This window comes from Actinia tenebrosa, unplaced genomic scaffold (genome assembly GCF_029948245.1).
Source record: "Actinia tenebrosa isolate PJP-AT-01 unplaced genomic scaffold, QUT_ActTen_1.0 PGA_scaffold14__42_contigs__length_11649687, whole genome shotgun sequence".
Classification (NCBI taxonomy): Eukaryota; Metazoa; Cnidaria; class Anthozoa; order Actiniaria; family Actiniidae; genus Actinia; species Actinia tenebrosa.
In genome coordinates, this window is record NW_028292574.1 from 5,723,216 (window position 1) to 5,741,756 (window position 18,541).

General features: G+C 36.7%; 1 protein-coding gene and 1 long non-coding RNA gene across 4 annotated transcripts; one reads left to right on the forward strand and one right to left on the reverse strand.

Annotated features, from left to right (window-relative positions):
• Nucleotides 1–386: 386 nt before the first annotated feature.
• On the forward strand, nt 387–17,976 carry LOC116304799 (uncharacterized). 2 transcript variants are annotated; one of them, XM_089029402.1, is made up of 8 exons: nt 387–744; nt 5,723–6,211; nt 14,288–14,388; nt 14,505–14,555; nt 14,629–14,676; nt 14,974–15,387; nt 16,108–16,344; nt 16,704–17,976. In XM_089029402.1, exons 2-8 carry the CDS (start codon nt 5,731–5,733, stop codon nt 16,887–16,889), a joined length of 1,518 nt encoding a protein of 505 aa, XP_088885528.1. In that variant the 5' UTR covers nt 387–744; nt 5,723–5,730; the 3' UTR covers nt 16,890–17,976. The 2 variants fall into 2 exon arrangements, with proteins under 2 accessions (XP_088885528.1, XP_031570448.2); XM_031714588.2 differs by lacking the exon at nt 387–744 and adding an exon at nt 3,339–3,477.
• LOC116304800 (uncharacterized) lies at nt 3,332–4,625 on the reverse strand. 2 transcript variants are annotated; one of them, XR_004198093.2, is made up of 4 exons: nt 4,268–4,625; nt 4,097–4,194; nt 3,775–3,893; nt 3,389–3,466 (listed from the first exon to the last, which is right to left on the reverse strand). It is a non-coding gene; the product is annotated as an uncharacterized LOC116304800 (long non-coding RNA). The 2 variants fall into 2 exon arrangements; XR_004198094.2 differs by lacking the exon at nt 3,775–3,893 and having other exon boundaries at nt 3,332–3,466.
• Nucleotides 17,977–18,541: the final 565 nt, after the last annotated feature.

Below are 18,541 nucleotides of genomic sequence, written 5' to 3' on the forward strand. Positions count from 1 at the left end.
GTACAAAGTCGTGGGTCGTGGGTACGAAGTCGTGGGTTCCAATTTTTTTCCAAATTCATCATTTATAAATTTAAATTTATCACTATACTTCCAAAACGAAATCGTGTGGCTTTGTTCCTATAAATTCGGTGTAATTGTGGGTTGTGCAAGGTAGTCTGTGTCTGATTTGCGTGACAGTGTTATAAAAATACACGAAAATTGGTGGCCTGGAAAACCTTTTAGCACTTTCTTACATTTCATTTATATTGGCCTTGCTGTTCAAACATAAATTTGGCGGAAAAAAAGAAAAAGAAAAAGAAAAAGAAAAAGAAAAAGAAAAAGAAAAAAATAAAAGAAAGAAAAAAAACAAAACAAAAAAAAAAAACAACTAGTCTTCTACCTTGTCTCGCTTCAACGAGGAGTCTTTAATGGACTTTATCAAGATGTTACCCCAGAAACTGGAGCGACAAGCCGCTGCAAACGTGTGAAGTTGATGGACAGCAAATTCGCGTTTTCGGCATCGCGTTTCTCCTCGTTCTATGTTTTTTGTCGTTGCGAGAAAGCTTGTTTCACTATTTCTTAGTAGTTTTCTGTGTTAGTATGGAAATCCTGAGTAAACGACTCGAAAGTGCGGGGTTTACCGTTACCTACGACTCCAAGGTTGATAGGGACTGCTTTTATGCAGCGGCAGCGTATCAGTTGGGCTTAAATACCAAGAAGGTCAAAGAAGTTATATTTAGTAACTTAGAGAAGAACCGATTTGATGTAAGTATAATCAAAACGATGTTTTATTCTTGATTTTGCGGGTCTATACCTAAATTATAAGGAAAGTAGAAATTCCAATAGAGTCAGCTCTCTAAAAATCATGTCCACCAACTACATGGAATGAATAATCGCCGGTTTAGGAGATTCCAACACGTGTCTCCATCTTCATCTTCATCACCAGTCTCAAACCTTTTATTCAGTTTTATTGGAACCAAATTTTAATTTCATGTCTTAATGTATACGAGAGATCTAGTATCTTTTCGTATTGGGTGCGACTGGAAAGAGCCTAGCTATGCCATAGATTGAAATATTTTACTCTGCATTGCTTACGCTGTGTGGACACTACAAAAACTTTTTTGAATTTCGAATCATTCTCAACACACTTCTAATTCGATCGCTTTTCACATAGTCTATTTTTGCTTCTAATTGTTGGTGTAAGTTTATGGAAATATCTGATAAGATGCTCCTTTCGTTTTCTATTATCAAGCCAAAACTCAAAATATTTGCTTTTAACAACTACCAATGACAAACAAGAAATATGTGACCCAAGAGGTCAAGATTTGCGTGACTAGCTAATTTTGAGGACAGCAAAGTTTGGGGATTTTATAGACGTTACCGGTTAATCCTGGTTCAGAGCTTGGTTTGCCTTTTCAAAAAAAGGAAAAACCCTGAGTTATAACGCGGGGAGCTTGCGCAGTTTTGAGAACCACCTTACTGAGAACCACTTTGCATAGTAGAGTCAATATTTAAACCCATAAAAAAACCTATAAACTAATAATAGAGACAAAAAGCTATAAGCTTTACGTTAATACTTCGAGTCGAGTTCGCGAATTTACAGGAAGAAAGCTACACAATCTCGTTTTAGAAGAATAGTGAAGAAATGATAAATTTGGAAATTTGGAAAAAAAATGGAACCCACGACTTTGTACCCACGACCCACGACTTCGTACCCACGACCCACGACTTTGTACCCACGACCCACGACCCACGACCCACGACCATTAGGCACACTCATCGACTACATGCCGGTTTATAAACATATTTTCTTTTAAGTTGTTTATCAAGTAGATGCACTACATACCGACATTGTCGGCCGACCCACGCTCTCTCGCTTCCTCGCTTCCTCTATCTTTCTTCCTCTCCGACAACCACCGAGCCGAATATGAGATCTTAAATTGTGGCTTCATTATTGTGATTCGATTTCATAACGACTTGTTATTTGTGCAACTGAAGTCTTACACAAGTCTGAGAACCTGTGCTTCGCACTCTTTTGGAGGTTAATACACTCGATTGGTTCATGGTCGATTGCAAACCCCTAAAATAAATAAATAACCAAAAGCTACCGATAAAACATTTAAAACGAAGAAGCCAAACTTGGTCAAACAAAATAAAAAAAAAAACAAACAAAAACAAAAAAAAAACAAAAAAAAACAAAACAAAAACAAACAAAACAACAACAAAAAAAGAAAAAAAGAAAGCCAATGGCCGATTATATTTATGGTCAAATACTCTCCAAAAGCTTAGAAGTACATATCCACCGGTCCTAATCTCCTTTTCATACGATATGGAATTGATGATAAAATGTTGAATCCGCAACTAATATCTGAGATTGATTTTGAGGTCCTTGGTAGCAAAGGGCAGCTTCTATCTTAGTTATTATTATTTTTTCTTCTGCAAATGCGCTGCATCTCATCTCATCATCTATACTCGTGACCCTAACGTGCGAATTACACCCATTACAGCAATTTCCTCTGCAACTTGTCCCTCAACAGCATTGCAACACAAGTTGCAAAAGCGTTTACACGGTGCAACGGAGACGCAGTCGTTGCCAAAAGTAGAAACGAAATATACTTTTCGCAATGATTGCTGCAACTTGTCTCGCAACATTTTCTAAATTGCGCTGTAGGTTACACGCTGCAATGCTCCATGCAACTTGTGTCGCAACGCTTTGAAAGACAAGTAGCAGAGAAATAATCACTGTAATCACGTCTTAGCTATACTGGACGATTTTTCGGACCCTTGTTTTTTGGCCCTAATGTATGTTCTTGGGTTTAAGAGGTTCTTGGCATTGTATAATTCAACTATCGACGGGTCAAGAAAAAATAATACTCAATGAATGACACAGTCTGAAACAAGATAAAAAACGTGCATATATATTGAGTCTAATACGTGATCGGCAGTGACGAGACGTGCTAGTGATAACTTTTGGCTAGTTTTCCTTAGTCAATGGGGTCGAAGAAGATAAAACTTGGTAAACTTTCTTTGAAGTTTTTGAGCGACAAGCACGGCACGTAATTCAAGGCATCCATTTTCGAATGATTTAGAAAAGGATAAAAAAGAAAAGAAAAGAAAGTTAACGAACACGTTTCGAATGTCATTCCGGACCATGGTCCAGGAAGTTTATTTAATAGTGTCAAAGTTAAAATGAGCAGGACATGAAAGTGCAGTATGAATTCAGACGTGCACCTTCTACATGTTGTACGTGAGCTAGTGAAGTGGGCTGCTGAATTGGGCTTAAATACAAGGGAACTTTACTGAGCGCATCAGTACCGAAGCTGTAACATCTTACTATATCTCTCAATCATATTGTTTACCATTCACCATAAGTGCCTTTAACCAAGTAAAATATTTTTAATTAATTGACAAAGCAGCTCACTTTTCACTAGCTTGGGAAAGTACGGTTTGGAAATTTCACAGAAGCAACTTCCTCTGAACATCTCACCTGTTACCAAAGTAAGAGAGAGCAATAACAAATGAGCACACTAATCTTTAGCAATTTATTCTACTTCTTTGTCTTGTCGTGCACAAATATGAGGACCGTAGCCACTATAAGGCAAGCAAGGCAATATATTGCCTCGGTAAAATGTTCACAAATGACCCTCAAACCTCGGGGGCTTGCATTTATGAGGGTCTCATTTTCAAAATTTTCCATTTTACTCTCGGCTTCGCCGCTCTTTGGCCTCGGTGAACAACTTTTTATCGCTATGCCATGGGTGCTCGAACTTGCTAGCATGGTGGTAAAAGACTTACATTTTTTTTACGGGATCATTACCAAAGAGGGTCAATTTCAATTGTCTGGGGTTTTCAGATCGTAGGTATGGAATTTCCAGGAAAAGCCGTTGAGTGTTACTCAATTCCGTTTTTTCAGTCTGGAAATAATAGCATTAAAATTACTCTAAAAATAACATTTGATCTCCATGGGGTGCTACGAGGGATTCTCGTTGGAACAGGGAATTTGCCAGCGAAGGTCAAAATAATTCTCTACAAACTTTATGATATATGAATATATATTACCGTATTTGATTTTCAAAATAATTCTCTACAAACTTTATGATATATGAATATATATTACCGTATTTGATTTTCCATACGCGAACTGCTTCTGTAGCAAGTCGTTAATTTTTCTGTTCTGCCAAATTCTTCACTTGATCAGGGACTCCTCTTTATGACCTGCAACAAGCCAGATATTGAAAAGCAGAACTGAAAAAAATTCTGTGAAAAATTTAAAAAATAATTTCTTTACCAACACTCGATTGCTCCTCACTAACTTTCCTTAAACCGGGAGAATACGGCTGAATCCCTGTTCCCTGCAATTCATTTTCCTACAAGGGATTCAAAAGGAGAATCGGAAGAGCCGGACTGTGGGGCAATAATAACCGCAGAATTCGAATGTAGTCAGTCTGTAGAGAATAATGCGCATACAATGAAAGTCTTGTTTGATTCCTTTTAACGTATAGTTCGCCCAAAGAAGCTTATATAGAAGGTAAAGCAGTACCATTCAGTGCTTGTCGCTATCAGGGGCCCGTCTAGTGGGGAGGGAGCGTTGCTTGACGACACTAAGAACAGGTAGCCCAAGCTTGGTTTCTGTGGTGTCCTGCTATAAGGAAATGTATGGAGATTCAACAAAAATTTCAATAAGATCTTTGAAACGTGAAATAAAGCCTCGAAATTTTACCCGATCATTGAGAAATAGCACTTCTTTTGAACTGCGTGGTTATTTTTTGAATTTAGCCCGTTTTAAGATTTTTTTCCCCACCAGTAAGAAATAAGAGAAGGTTGGAAACTCGAGTCCCAAAAGCGAACCATCACGGGTCTTTGAAACCTCGTACGTCTTCGAATTTTCTTTCCAGCGCCAAATTTTAGTCATGACCCTTCTCTCCTGTGATAAATCCTTAATGTATTTTATTCCTATGAAGCCGAAAGGGTGGCTAACGTGCTTATTTTTTAGTTTATGATCAAAATATCAGTAGTAAAGGGAGAAAGAAATACCCAAACACCCCAAAATATAAATTATAGTCACAAGTAATGTGAAATAAGCACATTAGCCACCCTTTCGGCTTCATAGGAATAAAATACATTAAGGATTTATCACAGGAGAGAAGGGTCATGACTAAAATTTGGCGCTGGAAAGAAAATTCGAAGACGTACGAGGTTTCAAAGACCCGTGATGGTTCGCTTTTGGGACTTGAGTTTCCAACCTTCTCTTATTTCTTACTGGTGGGGAAAAAAATCTTAAAACGGGCTAAATTCAAAAAATAATCACGCAGTTCAAAAGAAGTGCTATTTCTCAATGATCGGGTAAAATTTCGAGGCTTTATTTCACGTTTCAATGATTTTATTGAAATTTTTGATGAATCTCCATACATTTCCTCATAGCAGGACACCACAGAAACCAAGCTTGGGCTACCTGTGAGGAGACTCGTCTGATTGAGTGCACGGTTGACGTGTGTTACGTGCAAGGAATTAGGAATTGGCCAATCGAATGAGAGAAGAATGATAGAGTCGTATTTCAATTCAATAAATGAAATGTTAATGCGCGTTGGATTGTGCTCCATAAGGCCGGTTGAGACACCCGAGCACAGACGAGTGTATCTCACAGAGAAACATATAGTATCGACTGCGTTGTTCTTGAGACCCAAGAGTAACGAACGTTTCAATACTTTATTTTAATAATTTATTTTGATTTCTCGCGAACAAGGACTGAAGATGGCTTCAGGACGCAAGCAAAAACCATACCTCAACGACTTGTTGATGATGAGACCAGGACTGCGTGCCCAAATACCCGACTCGCCTTCTTTATCATTGGCGTCTCTTGGACCTCCACATTATCAAAATGCTGGCTATGAAAATACCGAAAGCTTTACGGGAAGTCACTACGAAGATCTAGATCGCTACAATCAAATTCCCGCCTGCCCGCGCAAGAACGACAACGCTGTTTACCAACAGGCCACTCCATTGAATATGATCCCAACAGATAAAAAAATCGAACGACAACGCCAGTTTACGGAGTGCTCTGACGATTCTACAAACAGTCTAATGCACTCGAGCTCCAAAAGAATGCCGCGTTGTAGTACGATAATTATTCATCTTATTCAGCTAATAGTGTCATTGGTAGCCTTGACTTTAGTCATTTTGATGATAACAGGAAACATTAAAGTTAATCAGTGTGGATGTGATACCAAATCAGGTAAGCGTACTACTCATTCTTTAGTAATTTGCTATCAATGAAATTCCACTAAAGTTGACGCAGCTGGGCATATTTGGCACAGGCAACGCCGGTGCGAATGAATGAACCACGTTTGTTTACCTACGATTGCGCGCCATTCATTCATTGGTATTCCATGTGTGTTTCCGAGTGTCTTAGATAATTTATCAATTTCGTAGGGGAAGTGGTTCGTATTATTAATTCAAGGTAGATTTAGGGAGGAAATTTTAGTAACTATCTGTGGGCGCCTAGAATGTGTCCCGCGCTCCTGAAACCGGAACTTCTCTGACACTATCTCTAGTCGTCTGTCCAATGTAAGCTCACGTTCCCACGCCGAAACACCAGTAGAATTATCCTTGTCTCGTTTCTCGAGTACAAAGTTACATGTAGCCATGTTTAAAACAGTCATTAATATAGGAATACATATCTTCATGGTAAGGTGTTTAAAGGAGGTCACTCTTGAAGACTTGGAGTCAAATAGTTGGATAAACATTTTAAATTTTAACTCAGAAGTCAAAGTCAGGACATGGCTCGGGTGTCTATCAATAACGAAAACGACAATTCGTCATTAAGAATGTACTAATTTTTGGATTGCAATACTGTTTGAAGAGCTGTACATTCCATTTTCGTTAAACAAATTGCTCGCTAACTAGCTTTGAGAAACAAAAACCAGGCCCTCCCAAGTTATGTTTCTTGCTAAAATGGTTGTGGTATGAAAATAACCGAAAATTAACAATTTCTATGATTCTTATATAAAGTTATACGCTGCAATATGTCTTTTTTTCTTTTCTTTTTTGGAATTGCCAAGTTTGTGTTAAGAAAACTGTCTTCCATAATAATTATTTATCTTAGAACAAACACTCCCCCTAATTTGTTTATTCTGTGATTTCTATCATATATACACTCCTTTCTACCACTTCTTTCTCTTTTACTCCGACGAAGGACTAGCGTCCGAAACGTCAGTAAGTTTTTTCATCTTTTCACGGTGTATAATTTACCTTTTCATCATTACTGTTTCATTAGAAACACCGACGCAGCTCACACTAGTTTTTAGCTAGTTGTATCTTTTTATTCTGTGATTTGAAAAGTGGCTTCTTCAACCCCATTTACAGATTCAAAGAATTCATTTCATTCAATCATTCCTTTGTTAAGCCCACGTAGAAGGTTAACATTGTGATGGGCATCGGTGATCAGAAAGTCCTAGTCAGGAAAACTCCCTAAGTCTGTTTTTCCTGGCGGCTTTAATCCCATTAAACCCCACAACTTTCCTAAACAAACGGACTCCAAATTCCTTATTCCCTGAGCATACTAAAGAATACTATAGTGATAATTTTCGATGAGTCTTTAGTGAAATTTTCCACATTCTTGACGAATTAAACCCTTTATTCATATCGTTCCATGCGACGAGGTTTCATACCTTCACGTTTACCCTATACATAGCTGAAGTCCTTGAGAGTTTTGAGGTCGGACTTTCGTCGTAGATAACATAAGATGTCCCTTTTAATCAATATATTAAAACCACTGTTGGCCACTTGATTGATAAGGCTCGCCTACTTAGATACATAACTCACGAAAATTTCCTATCCAGAATTAGTACTCTTTGTTAGCCAAAATGTATTGTCTTTCTTTATTATTTTCATTCAGTGATGGTTTCATTTTTAATTTGGTAGTTTTTGGCATAGAAATTGTAAGGGAATCCAACAGTTATCTTCTCTTGTGGGTACCTTACTAACCACCTAGGTTACATGACTTTTGCGAAACCGCAAGAATTTAGTCGGTTACCGCCAAATTAAATTATACCTATAATTAAAGTAAAAACGATAAGAACATATTATTTAAAGATAGTACTAGTCTGAGCATTTGCGAGAGATAAAACTTCGTTGTATGGAGATAATATGAAAAAAATGAAGTCAACGTTTTCTCCTTTTCTTGCGTAAAAAGAGCATTTATGCGGGGAAGATCCTAGGAAGTCTTGCCAAGTCTGCTTGAAGTTAAGGCCAAGTAAGAGGATTGAAAGCCATGAGCAATAATGACTAAAAGCGCCAAAAACTAGACTTTCGTATGAGTTTTGACCCCAATTTTCGTTTTGGGTAAGCACTCAAAACCTTTTTTAAACAGTTAGAAACTGATGTACTATGATAAAATGCCTGTTTGAAGCGGTATTTTCAATTATACAAAGATGTTTTGTTGCATTTGTGTTAGAATGTTGCTTTGTCAGGCTTTTTTATAGAAAGTATATGGGAAATAAGCAAATGAAGGCCTAAACCTCATTTTCGAATAAAATGTTTGCTTTGGGTTAACACTTTGATTCCACTTTCATCGGTCATCTCCATTTCCAAATAAGTTAAACTTTCTGAATAACAAGATTTTAGCCTTGTACAACAGCCTTTCTTCAAGAAAATAGTTTTTGGCGCTCACTGCTTGAATACGAAAAGAATTCTCTCTTAATTCAAAACGCGCGTTCTCTTTCTCTTTTCTCTCATATTCTCTCTCTCTCTCTCTAATTGTTTGGTAATTTTGGGTTTTTACTTCTATTACATTTCTCCGAAAGACGTTTTTTACAACTTGTTCTAACAGGCAAAAATGCTCCTCGGGTGGGCAACTGATTTACATAAGTTCCTGTTTGCGCCATTAAACATTTCGCAAGTGTACTTCACAATGACGTACTTTGAATTATAACATTAACGCTTTCTTTATAAAAGGATTAATTTATTATTACAGTAATAAAAGGATGATTATAGCCTGCATTGACGCAATAGGCAAACTGTTGGATAATCGAGGTGGGAGTTTGCGTAAATCCAAAAAAAAAAAAAAATCGAGCAAGCATTTCAACCACGAAAAACATATCGGGCCACCTTTCCTTTCAGTAAAGGATTATCGAGAAACTACCAAAAACAGGGGTTGCAACAACAAAATAAATATAGTGCAACATAAATTCATGCACCCCTCCCCCCTCCCTCCTCAATTATTTAATGGTCAATCCCCTTACTTAAGCAGACCAGACGAAAAGGTGTTTTAGTTTATTGGCTACACTTCAAAGTATCTTCTTTCACACTTCTCTCCTCGGGCTACACTTTTAGTGTCTGGACATCTTTGAATCTTGTACGAATTGAAACCTTTTCTCTCTAGAATTTCAACTATACAATTATTTCTATGACTGTATTTTTCCATGGTTTTAAATTTTAATTTTTTATTGAACTAAAATCCGAAGAAGTTGATTATTTTGCTCACTAAAACTATTACGTCTTGTAAATCGCAGAAATTGAATCGCGACAAAAAAATGTGTATCTTTTTTTAAGTAGATTCCTCACGTTCTGTATACAAAGTCATAGGGAACTTTGATGCTATTTAATTTTCAAGCAACTTCACCCAAAATGTCATCCTAAGTGTCGTAAGTTATGTAACTAACTACATTTCCAAAGTTACAGAAAAGATGCATGCACTGACGTTTTTTAAGCATTTTATGATGTCTTAAATTTACGTAAGAATTTGGTCTGCTCTTTGCGCTGGACTTTTCTTTGCCTTATCCAGACTTACGAATTAAATGTCAAAACTTTTAGTTTGAAAATTTTAAGTTTGCCTATAATATTTTGGCTATGAGTCCAAAAAATAGTATCCATTGTATCAATTGCATTCTTGCTTCAGGGCCGGTTTTGAAACTGAGCTCTGTTGGACTTCATACTGCTTTGACTCCTCACAAACAGTGTCTTGTGACCTCAAGATGTATCTATAGCTAAAATCGATGCGTACGTGGTCATTCTTTGCCCGTTGACCCCGTTTCAAGTGGTTCATTAAATAGGTTAATATTGGATTGCATATCTGACCTTTTTTTATTTCAATATATGTGTGGTATTTTTATGGGGGAGGGGGAGGGGGGTGAGGGGGAAAGAGAGAGAGAGGGAGCACCCCCTCCTATTCCCTTTCCCTCACCTTCCCCCAAACCCCTAGAGCCCCGTTACGCAGGCTACATTAGAATAGATAATAGAGAGTTTTAGATTTACGTTCACGGCAAACGTCAAACCTCAGTTGACCAGTGAAAAAGTATTTTACATTACTGAAAAGGACTTGCAAAAGAATCCAAGTAGCAGAAAAACAAACGAATATTTGTGTGCAGTGAGAAAGTTTGCAAGAACTCGTAACCTTGAAATCCAACATTTCCCCAGCAGATCGATCCCATTTTTCCATTTTGACCTGTCAAACCTAAATCATCCATTTCTGTCGTTCATAACACCGCTAGTCCTCTAACCTGCCCAAGCACATTTTCAATATTTCATCTTCTTAGGATTACCAAGGATTGCAAAATAATATATCTTAACCTCGTTGATATATAAACAGCAGGAAATGTATTCTGTTCTATTCTAGAACTTGAGAGCGGGAATCGTTAGTAAGAAAAACAGAAGATCTTTTGATGCATATTATAGACTTATTTTGAAGACTGTTTCATTGGCGCGCGCGCTAATTTTTCCCGCCAAAATTAGGAGCTGCCACTGTTCAAGGAGTTGCGATTCCAAAGCTTTTTTTTCTTGTGTATAATTCGTTTTGAATTTAACTAGATATGGATTTTGTATGGATTTAATATTTCGTGTTTTTTTTTGGAAAAGGAACAGGGTGTTTGTTGACTGAAATTTGAAGGCAAAAATTGGAATAAAAAAGAGTGTTGATAGGAGATCGTGTTCGAGATTGTGGGGGGCTTCATCTAATGTTTCCGGACCGGATGAATCCCACGAAGAATAATCCATTGGGAACTGAACAAACATGTACAATACCACCTGCGAACTGTCTGCTCTAGAACTCTTAAAATGCATATTTTTTTAACACGTTAATTGCCAATTCCGGTATTCCACAGTCATGTTTGTGATACCACGAAGTTGGTCTGGACGTGATGTTATAAAAGGCTTGAATTTTGAAAACAAACTCAGTTGGTTAAAGAGAAAGTTTGCTAAACAGGAATGAAAGGATGACATACTGATTGACAAATTCAAAATACGAATAATTAATTATTTATAAACGTGACTCAAGCTTTGATTCGTTAACATTGAATATGGCAAACGTTTTCTAATCATGAATGAAAGATTGACACACTGACGTACAAATAAAAAATACGAAAGGTTAAAAAAAAAATTTGTGACTCAAGCTTTGATTCGTTAACATTGAATATGGAAAAACGTTTTCTAATCAGGAATGAAAGATTGACACACTGGTACAAATAAAAAATACGAATGGTTAAAAAAAATGTGACTCAAGCTTTGATTCGTTAACATTGAATATGGATTAGAATTTAAAAGTTTATTTTCGTGCAGCTCAAAGTTCAGGAGAGAAGCAACAAAACGCACTCTACTCTCATATAGTAGTGGAGTGTAAATTGGCAAAGTGTTTCAAGATATAGAACTTGATTGTCGAGAGGTTTCGGCTTCTCTTAGAGTACCTAACCGTAGTGCCCACCTTTTGCCACCTCTGACTTTTGGTATAAGGATTTCCGATAATCACTGTAAGCTTAATATGTCTTCACCTATCCCCAAATGCAAGCCAGGGCATGTGATGAGATGTTTGATTATCATGTGTTGGTGGTCTTAGATTCCTAGGATATCTTTTTAGGTTGTTGTCGGAGAGAAAAGGGCATGTTGCCAATGCTGCCTGCCTCTTCCAGTTTCTGTCTTTGATAATTAAAACGATTTTTTCTCTTAATCATATAATTAATATTAAAGCATTTATTCTTTTAAGATTTCCTTTTTAAACAAAAAGTCTGATTTGGTTATTCTCTCATTGTCGATGAGAATGAAACGCCTCCTGCTATAGGAAAATGCATATTTGTTATTAATTATCAAGTATAAAATTTCACCGATTTAGTAAGGGCGTTGTTATGTTAGTGCTGATCTTAACATTTCGACTTACACTTACACGAAGAACAAAGAGCACTGTTTGGCTAGAGTTTGAGAGAAGAGACGACAAACGCCCTTTTCTTTGATCAAAATATTTAGGTTCAAAGTACAACTTTAGTGAGCGGCAACATAAACATTTCTTAATTTTCAACAAAATTTTAAGCCAAAAAAAAAAAAAGCGTTTAACCTTGGTTTTTCTTCGTTGGATAGTAAGTACAATAGTGTAGACTCAAAACAAAATCTATAGATAACTTTTCGCGTGGTTTCTTTAGATCCTAGAGTGTCGATAGGACAAGTGGTTTGTTTTTAAGGTGTCATCGAAGTGCTCGCGTGCCGAGTCCAAATCACTAAGTAAATAAACAAAAGCATGTAACTAAACACTAACATTTGGGATTGCGTGCTAGCGGCTTTTTTGATCAAAACTTTTATCAAACACCAAAACCTCTTTTATGTTTTTTTTAATTTTTTAAATTTTTTCTTTGTTTTTGATTTTTAATTTTTTCGTGCCTGGATTGCTCTTATTTATTCATGTAAATGTATAAATAGGTAATGGCAAAAAAAAAATAATGAAAGCATGTAAGCAAATTTGGCATTGCGTGCTAGCGGTGCCTGTTCTTGATCAAAAGTCTTATCAAACACATCTGCATTTTTGCTTAGTCTTCTTTCGTGTATGGATTGTTTTTCTTCATGTAAAAGTATAAACAAAAAACGGCAAAAAATAATGAAAGCATGTAAGCAAACAAATTGGGATTGCGTGGCATGCGCCATTCTTGATAAAAAGTTCATCTTTGCTTTGTCTTTAGATATATCTCTTTATTCATACTTATTAGTCACCAAAAACCTAGAAAACAGTGCTCGCTGAGAATCATGGGGAAATGTTTTATATCCAACAAGCAAAGCTTTTGACACAAACTGCAGAGGATGAGGATACTCAGAGGAGGTTAACTTTTAACTGGTAGAAGATCTCAAGTCCATCAACAGTTATCAAGCGGTTGAGACATGTAAAATGTATCTACCCATAATCCTTGTCAGTCTCAGCTTTGTAGCTTTTCAGGTGACTAACTTTATTGAAATAAGTGTATACACGGTAGGCTTTAAAGATAGAAGCTTGTGGGGCCTTGTATCCATACACACTTTTTAATACATTCGAATTGGTTCATACACACAACCCTCAACTCAGCCGGCTTTCGTGAGCAAAGTGTTTAGCAAGAAACGGTATCTGTTTCATTAAACATGATACATTATCTCTTCCCCCCCCCCCCCTTTCCTTCATATCTTATTCTTTTAAGATTATCAATAAATTATAGTTTTGAAGTAAAAAGCAGCGGTGATTTACGAACAAACTTGCTTTGTTTTTATACATAACCAATTTTAATAGTTGCACGAGTTAGAAGTAGGAAGTTCTACTTTTTCGCGGCATTTTCTTACCAAGAAATCTTCACAGGCTTTCTACGTTACAGTGCCGCAGCAAATAAGCTCTAGTAGCTAAAAGCAATCAGTTCAACATGGAATAGGGCCTCTTAATGAAGAACAACCAAGATATGTGATACATAAAACAAGCAATCAATTCCAGTCCTTCGTCTTTAACTCTCAGTGCTTCTAATACTTCGAATATTTCTACAATTAATTTGAGATTGATGTTTTGTGATTTGTTTTGTGGTGTGTTGTTGCTAAATTTAATGCAATTCACTAACACAAATTCGTATTTGAAATAAAAATGTCTAAGACCAAATTTTTAACGTTGGAAAGTAGTCAACCGGCGTCAAACAGCTGCTTTTGATTTTCACTGAAGAATTTTGGTACGCAACTTTGCGTGCATCGATCGATCTTTTCTTACTGTTTAGATAACGTTTTACTTGCAGATGTATTCGCACGCAAAAATGTGCAAGTGGGATTGTGTGGCGGAAATCGAGATACAAGAAGGCGACGCTTTTCGATTTTTTTTCCAATTCAGTATTAAAATCACCTCAATTCTTTCTTTCTTCCTTTCTTCCTTTCTTCCTTCCTTCCTTCCTTCCTTCCTTCCTTTCTTTCTTTCTTTCTTTCTTTCTTTCTTTCTTTCTTTCTTTCTTTCTTCTTTCTTCCTTTCTTCCTTCCTTCCTTCCTTTCTTTCTGTCTATTTTTTATATTTTTGGTAAAGTTGCAAGAATTTACATGAATTTCCTTTTTTCTTTTCCAGTCGCCTCGCAAAAATACCTCACAAAGATCACCCAGCCTTCCTCCTCAACATCATTGTTGGTCGAGAAAATCAACAGGCTTGAACGAAACGTTTCATCACTGGTAAGTTTTGGAAAATACATTCGATAAGTCATTCTTGCACTCCAAGATTACTTGAGTTATAAGTTATTTTTATACAGGTGAATAACTCATGTTTTTTTATATATTTTTTGCGTCAGATGGCAAGAGAGGCAATCACGTCCTCATTGGTTCGTATTCATCAAAAAGAGGTAAGGTGGATCACCTAGCGTATTTTCAATATTTCTAATTTTTCTTTACTTAAAATGACTTGTTCTTTATTAGATTCTGGAACTGAAGTCAAAGTTGGGAGGTCAGTCTGAAGGTCCAAAGGTATACATCACTGATTGTCTACTTCTACATCAAACGTCAATATACCTCTTGTAATGATTTCTCATTTTAGACCACGGCCCTTGAGAAGTTTGAAAAAAAAATTTTTTCTTGAATTGTATCCGTATTCATGTGTCTTCTCATGTGCAACTGTTAAACAAAGAAATGATACTCAAGGGAATGACATGTGGTGTGAAATGGCAAAAAATTACAAAAGCAAAGAAGCTTTATTTAAGCTAATCTTGATCGCGAATTGCTATAAATTTAAACTTTTTGATTTCCCTCTTTGAATCTTTTAAGGAGGAATCGTCTGCAAATAAATTTAAGCAAAATATAACGACCGAAGTGAAAAAACTTCGCGAAAAACAAGTTCAACTCGATTCCTCTTTAACAAAACTCAAAGAAAGCGACAAGACCAAAGCCACCGACATCCAAGAAGTGAGCGCCAAGGTTATTGGGCTTGCTGTGGCAGTGAATTACTTAAGTCTAAACGATTCGTTGATCAAGTCTAAAGTACACAAGTTAAGTAATTCTGAAGTGGAGTTCAGGACATCTTTGGAATCACTCAAGCAAAAGGATGCTGAAGTAGATACGTCACTAAAAAGAGCAAAAGATGTTGAAGCATTCTTGAATACAAGTTTGAGCCACCTCAAGTCTGTAAATGGAGAAATGAGGAATAAAGTGGATCATTTGAACTCTACATTTATGACAAAGGTAGAAAATCTTACAGTAAAACTGTCTTGGGCATATACTAATTTTCGGAAATGTAAAGTTTACCCCTAAATGTACTTTTCCCACAAATTTCTACGAACAGAAACGATGTACAGCTCTTATCTTGTTTCGAAAAGACCCTTTTGCTTGGGGTTTAGTTAATAGATCCCCCCCATTAACTATGCTTTGGGGAAACCATCACTATAACGCCACACAAGAAATGAAAAAGAAAACAATTATGCATTCATGCAAAGTTAGCGCTTTCGACTTTCACTCCAGAGGTCAGTGGTTCAAGCCCTGACTGAGGGGTAAAATTCGTATGGTGTAAAGAACTTGGCTCTCTACACTGGGGACTGTGATTCCCTCGTGGCTCGGATGACCACGTTAAATGGCGGTCCCGTCTCTAATTTGGGGACGTAAAAGAACAACTGAAGACGCAACAAACCCTGTCAGTGACCACCCTCAGTGCCAGCAGTGAGGTCGGCCTGGCGTAGTGTTTCCAAAAAGGTTACTAGTGAATGAGACCTGTTCACGTTACCCTCATCAACGACAAAAACAGAAATATTCATCATACCAATGGAATGTTGCCGGGTGCTGGATGGAAAAACAAACAAAACAACAACAAAGTTCCCCTTGAATTTGAATAAGATGGTGGGTTATACGAAATCTATATACAATAATTATATAAGATATTTCTTTCTGAAGATATTACTTTCTTTGCAGATCAACAGTATTAAAAGTGCGGCCAATAATAAGAAGCCAGGACTAGCTGGCCCACCAGGACCCCCTGGACCCGCAGGACCCCCCGGACCCGCAGGACCCCCCGGACCTCAGGGTCCAAGAGGTATCCCCGGTACACCAGGCGCTGGAAATCTAAGTCAATGTCAGCACCAACAGAAAGAGTCTATTGGCGTTAGTGGTGCACCTTCTGATTATTTTGTCACCTTTATTGAGCCAATGGTAAATTATTCTTAAAAATTTATACGAAGGCATTTCTGATTTTTCCACTGGGCCATTTTAGCATAAAGTTTTTCCATTTCAGATAATTTCAGACCACCGATGTCATGATCATTCCCTAGAGTATCTTATCTTTGTTTAATGATGAAAGGATACATGAATCTATCGATATGACTTAAACAAACTGAAAGATTCGTATTCTCAAGAGAGTGACGAAATTGGAAAAGAAATGGGAAAACATTACGCTCATGCTAAGAAAGTGTATTCTGACAAATTAAGTTGATAGATTTTTAACCGAACTGCTTTTTTAATGTTGTTGTTATTGAGAGGTTAACTTTCATTAATACCGTATATACTTGCAGAACAAAATAGTGGTAGGAGCCTCTTGCTCGACCGTCAGAGGAGACGAAACAAACCTGTCATCTAATACGAATTCACGAGGAGAAAAAGTGTATCTATGTACATGTAGAGGACAGTCAAATTTTGCGACAGGTTCTGGAAATATGAAATGTTTGATAGACGTCTGGGTGTGCCCAAGAATATCTTGATTGTCATCACATAGTTAGGATCAATATAACAAATTAGGTATATAATATATGAAAGAATTCGATCCTTTCATGGAAACGAACGACGCATGCTCACAAGGCATGAAGACGCTGTTCGCCCAAGTCGCAAAAAAGGCTTAACCAAAAAAAGTCATCATTTTAATAATTACAGTTAATCCATTAATTTCTGTGATATAAAAAATCAAAGGAACTTATCAACGCGTAGTCGTTGACCATAGAAAAGTATCCTCGATGTGAGGAAATTAATCCTGAAAAACAGGATCAACCAGTTTAAACCAGTTTTGTACATAAAAATCAGTTAGCATAATCATATTTACCTCTAATTTAGGTAACTTATTTTGGAACTTTAAATATCTAACTCTCGCACATAATTTGCTAACACTAATTGGAAGGTCTTGATCAGAAATATTAGTAAGATATTTTTGAGATATTAGGAATGTGACATGAAAACGAGGTCTATTGATAGCCAATGTGTATTCTCAGACATTAATGGAAGCTCAAATAGTTTCACAAGAGGTAAGTCGGTATTAGAGCTATATAAATATAGAGTGGCTTTACGGCAGTCATATCGTAAGGCAAAGCCATATATATTTTTCCCTTGAGGAAAAGAGGTATTTTTTCATGCAAAAAACATTGTATTGTTTCTTTTCTAAAATACGGCTGTCGTAAAACCACTCTGTTCATATTTTGAAGCAAAATAGCTAAAAATAGCTAAAACAGCCCCAATATGCAATGCAAGCCAACTCGACCCAGCTTTTCTCTACCTCGGAATGACTAACAACCAGTAGCTTCTATAAAAAGCAAAATACAAGTTTATTGGTATATTGGACAAACAGACTATTGTCTGTTACTCTTTGTCTTAAAAGAAGTAGTGGCCCAAACGTGCTAGACGATGCTTAGAGACATATAGGCTACATAAGAATCAGAATGACTTACAGCAATGTGGTTCAGTGCTACCTTCTTTAAACAAATCTTGATAAAATAACGATGCTTGACTTCGGTTGACTGAATACAAAATGTCTTCTTAAAAAATATCCTAAAAATCTAAAAAAAAAAAAAAAAATTTAAAGACTCTACAAAACGATCTTCAGAACTGTTTTCATGTTTCTGAGTCCGTACTTATGTAAGGACGAAAGCCAAAACGTGAGAAGGGTCTAGTTGCCGTAAGATCTCGGAAACAAGAAAAGTACTCTATGAAGTCGTTAACATGAAGATAGGATAACCCTATTACTAGGAATAATTCTTGCTTTTTGTTATGTTGAGGGAAGACTTATCCCTGACACCTGGGTCGCCCTACCTTCGTGTAAACGATCAGTAAGTAACCTCAAACAAAGTTGAAGACACTGCTGTCTTGAACTGCTCTAAACAACCTTTTTTAACAATCTATATGCCGTGAGTGAACCTGAATAATACGGGCACCTTAAGCAGTGCCCGCTTTGTTCGGGATTCAGTTACCTATCTACTCACGCAGTCCCAATAAAAAAGAAAACTTGAAACAGCTAGTTCCTCTTCGATAGATCTAATTCATTTTTATAGACTTTTATATTATACCATTATATTTCAATTACTTTTTTAAGGAAGAGGAAGCCATACTCATATATTTACTCATATACTTTATCTTAGCAGTTAGTTGG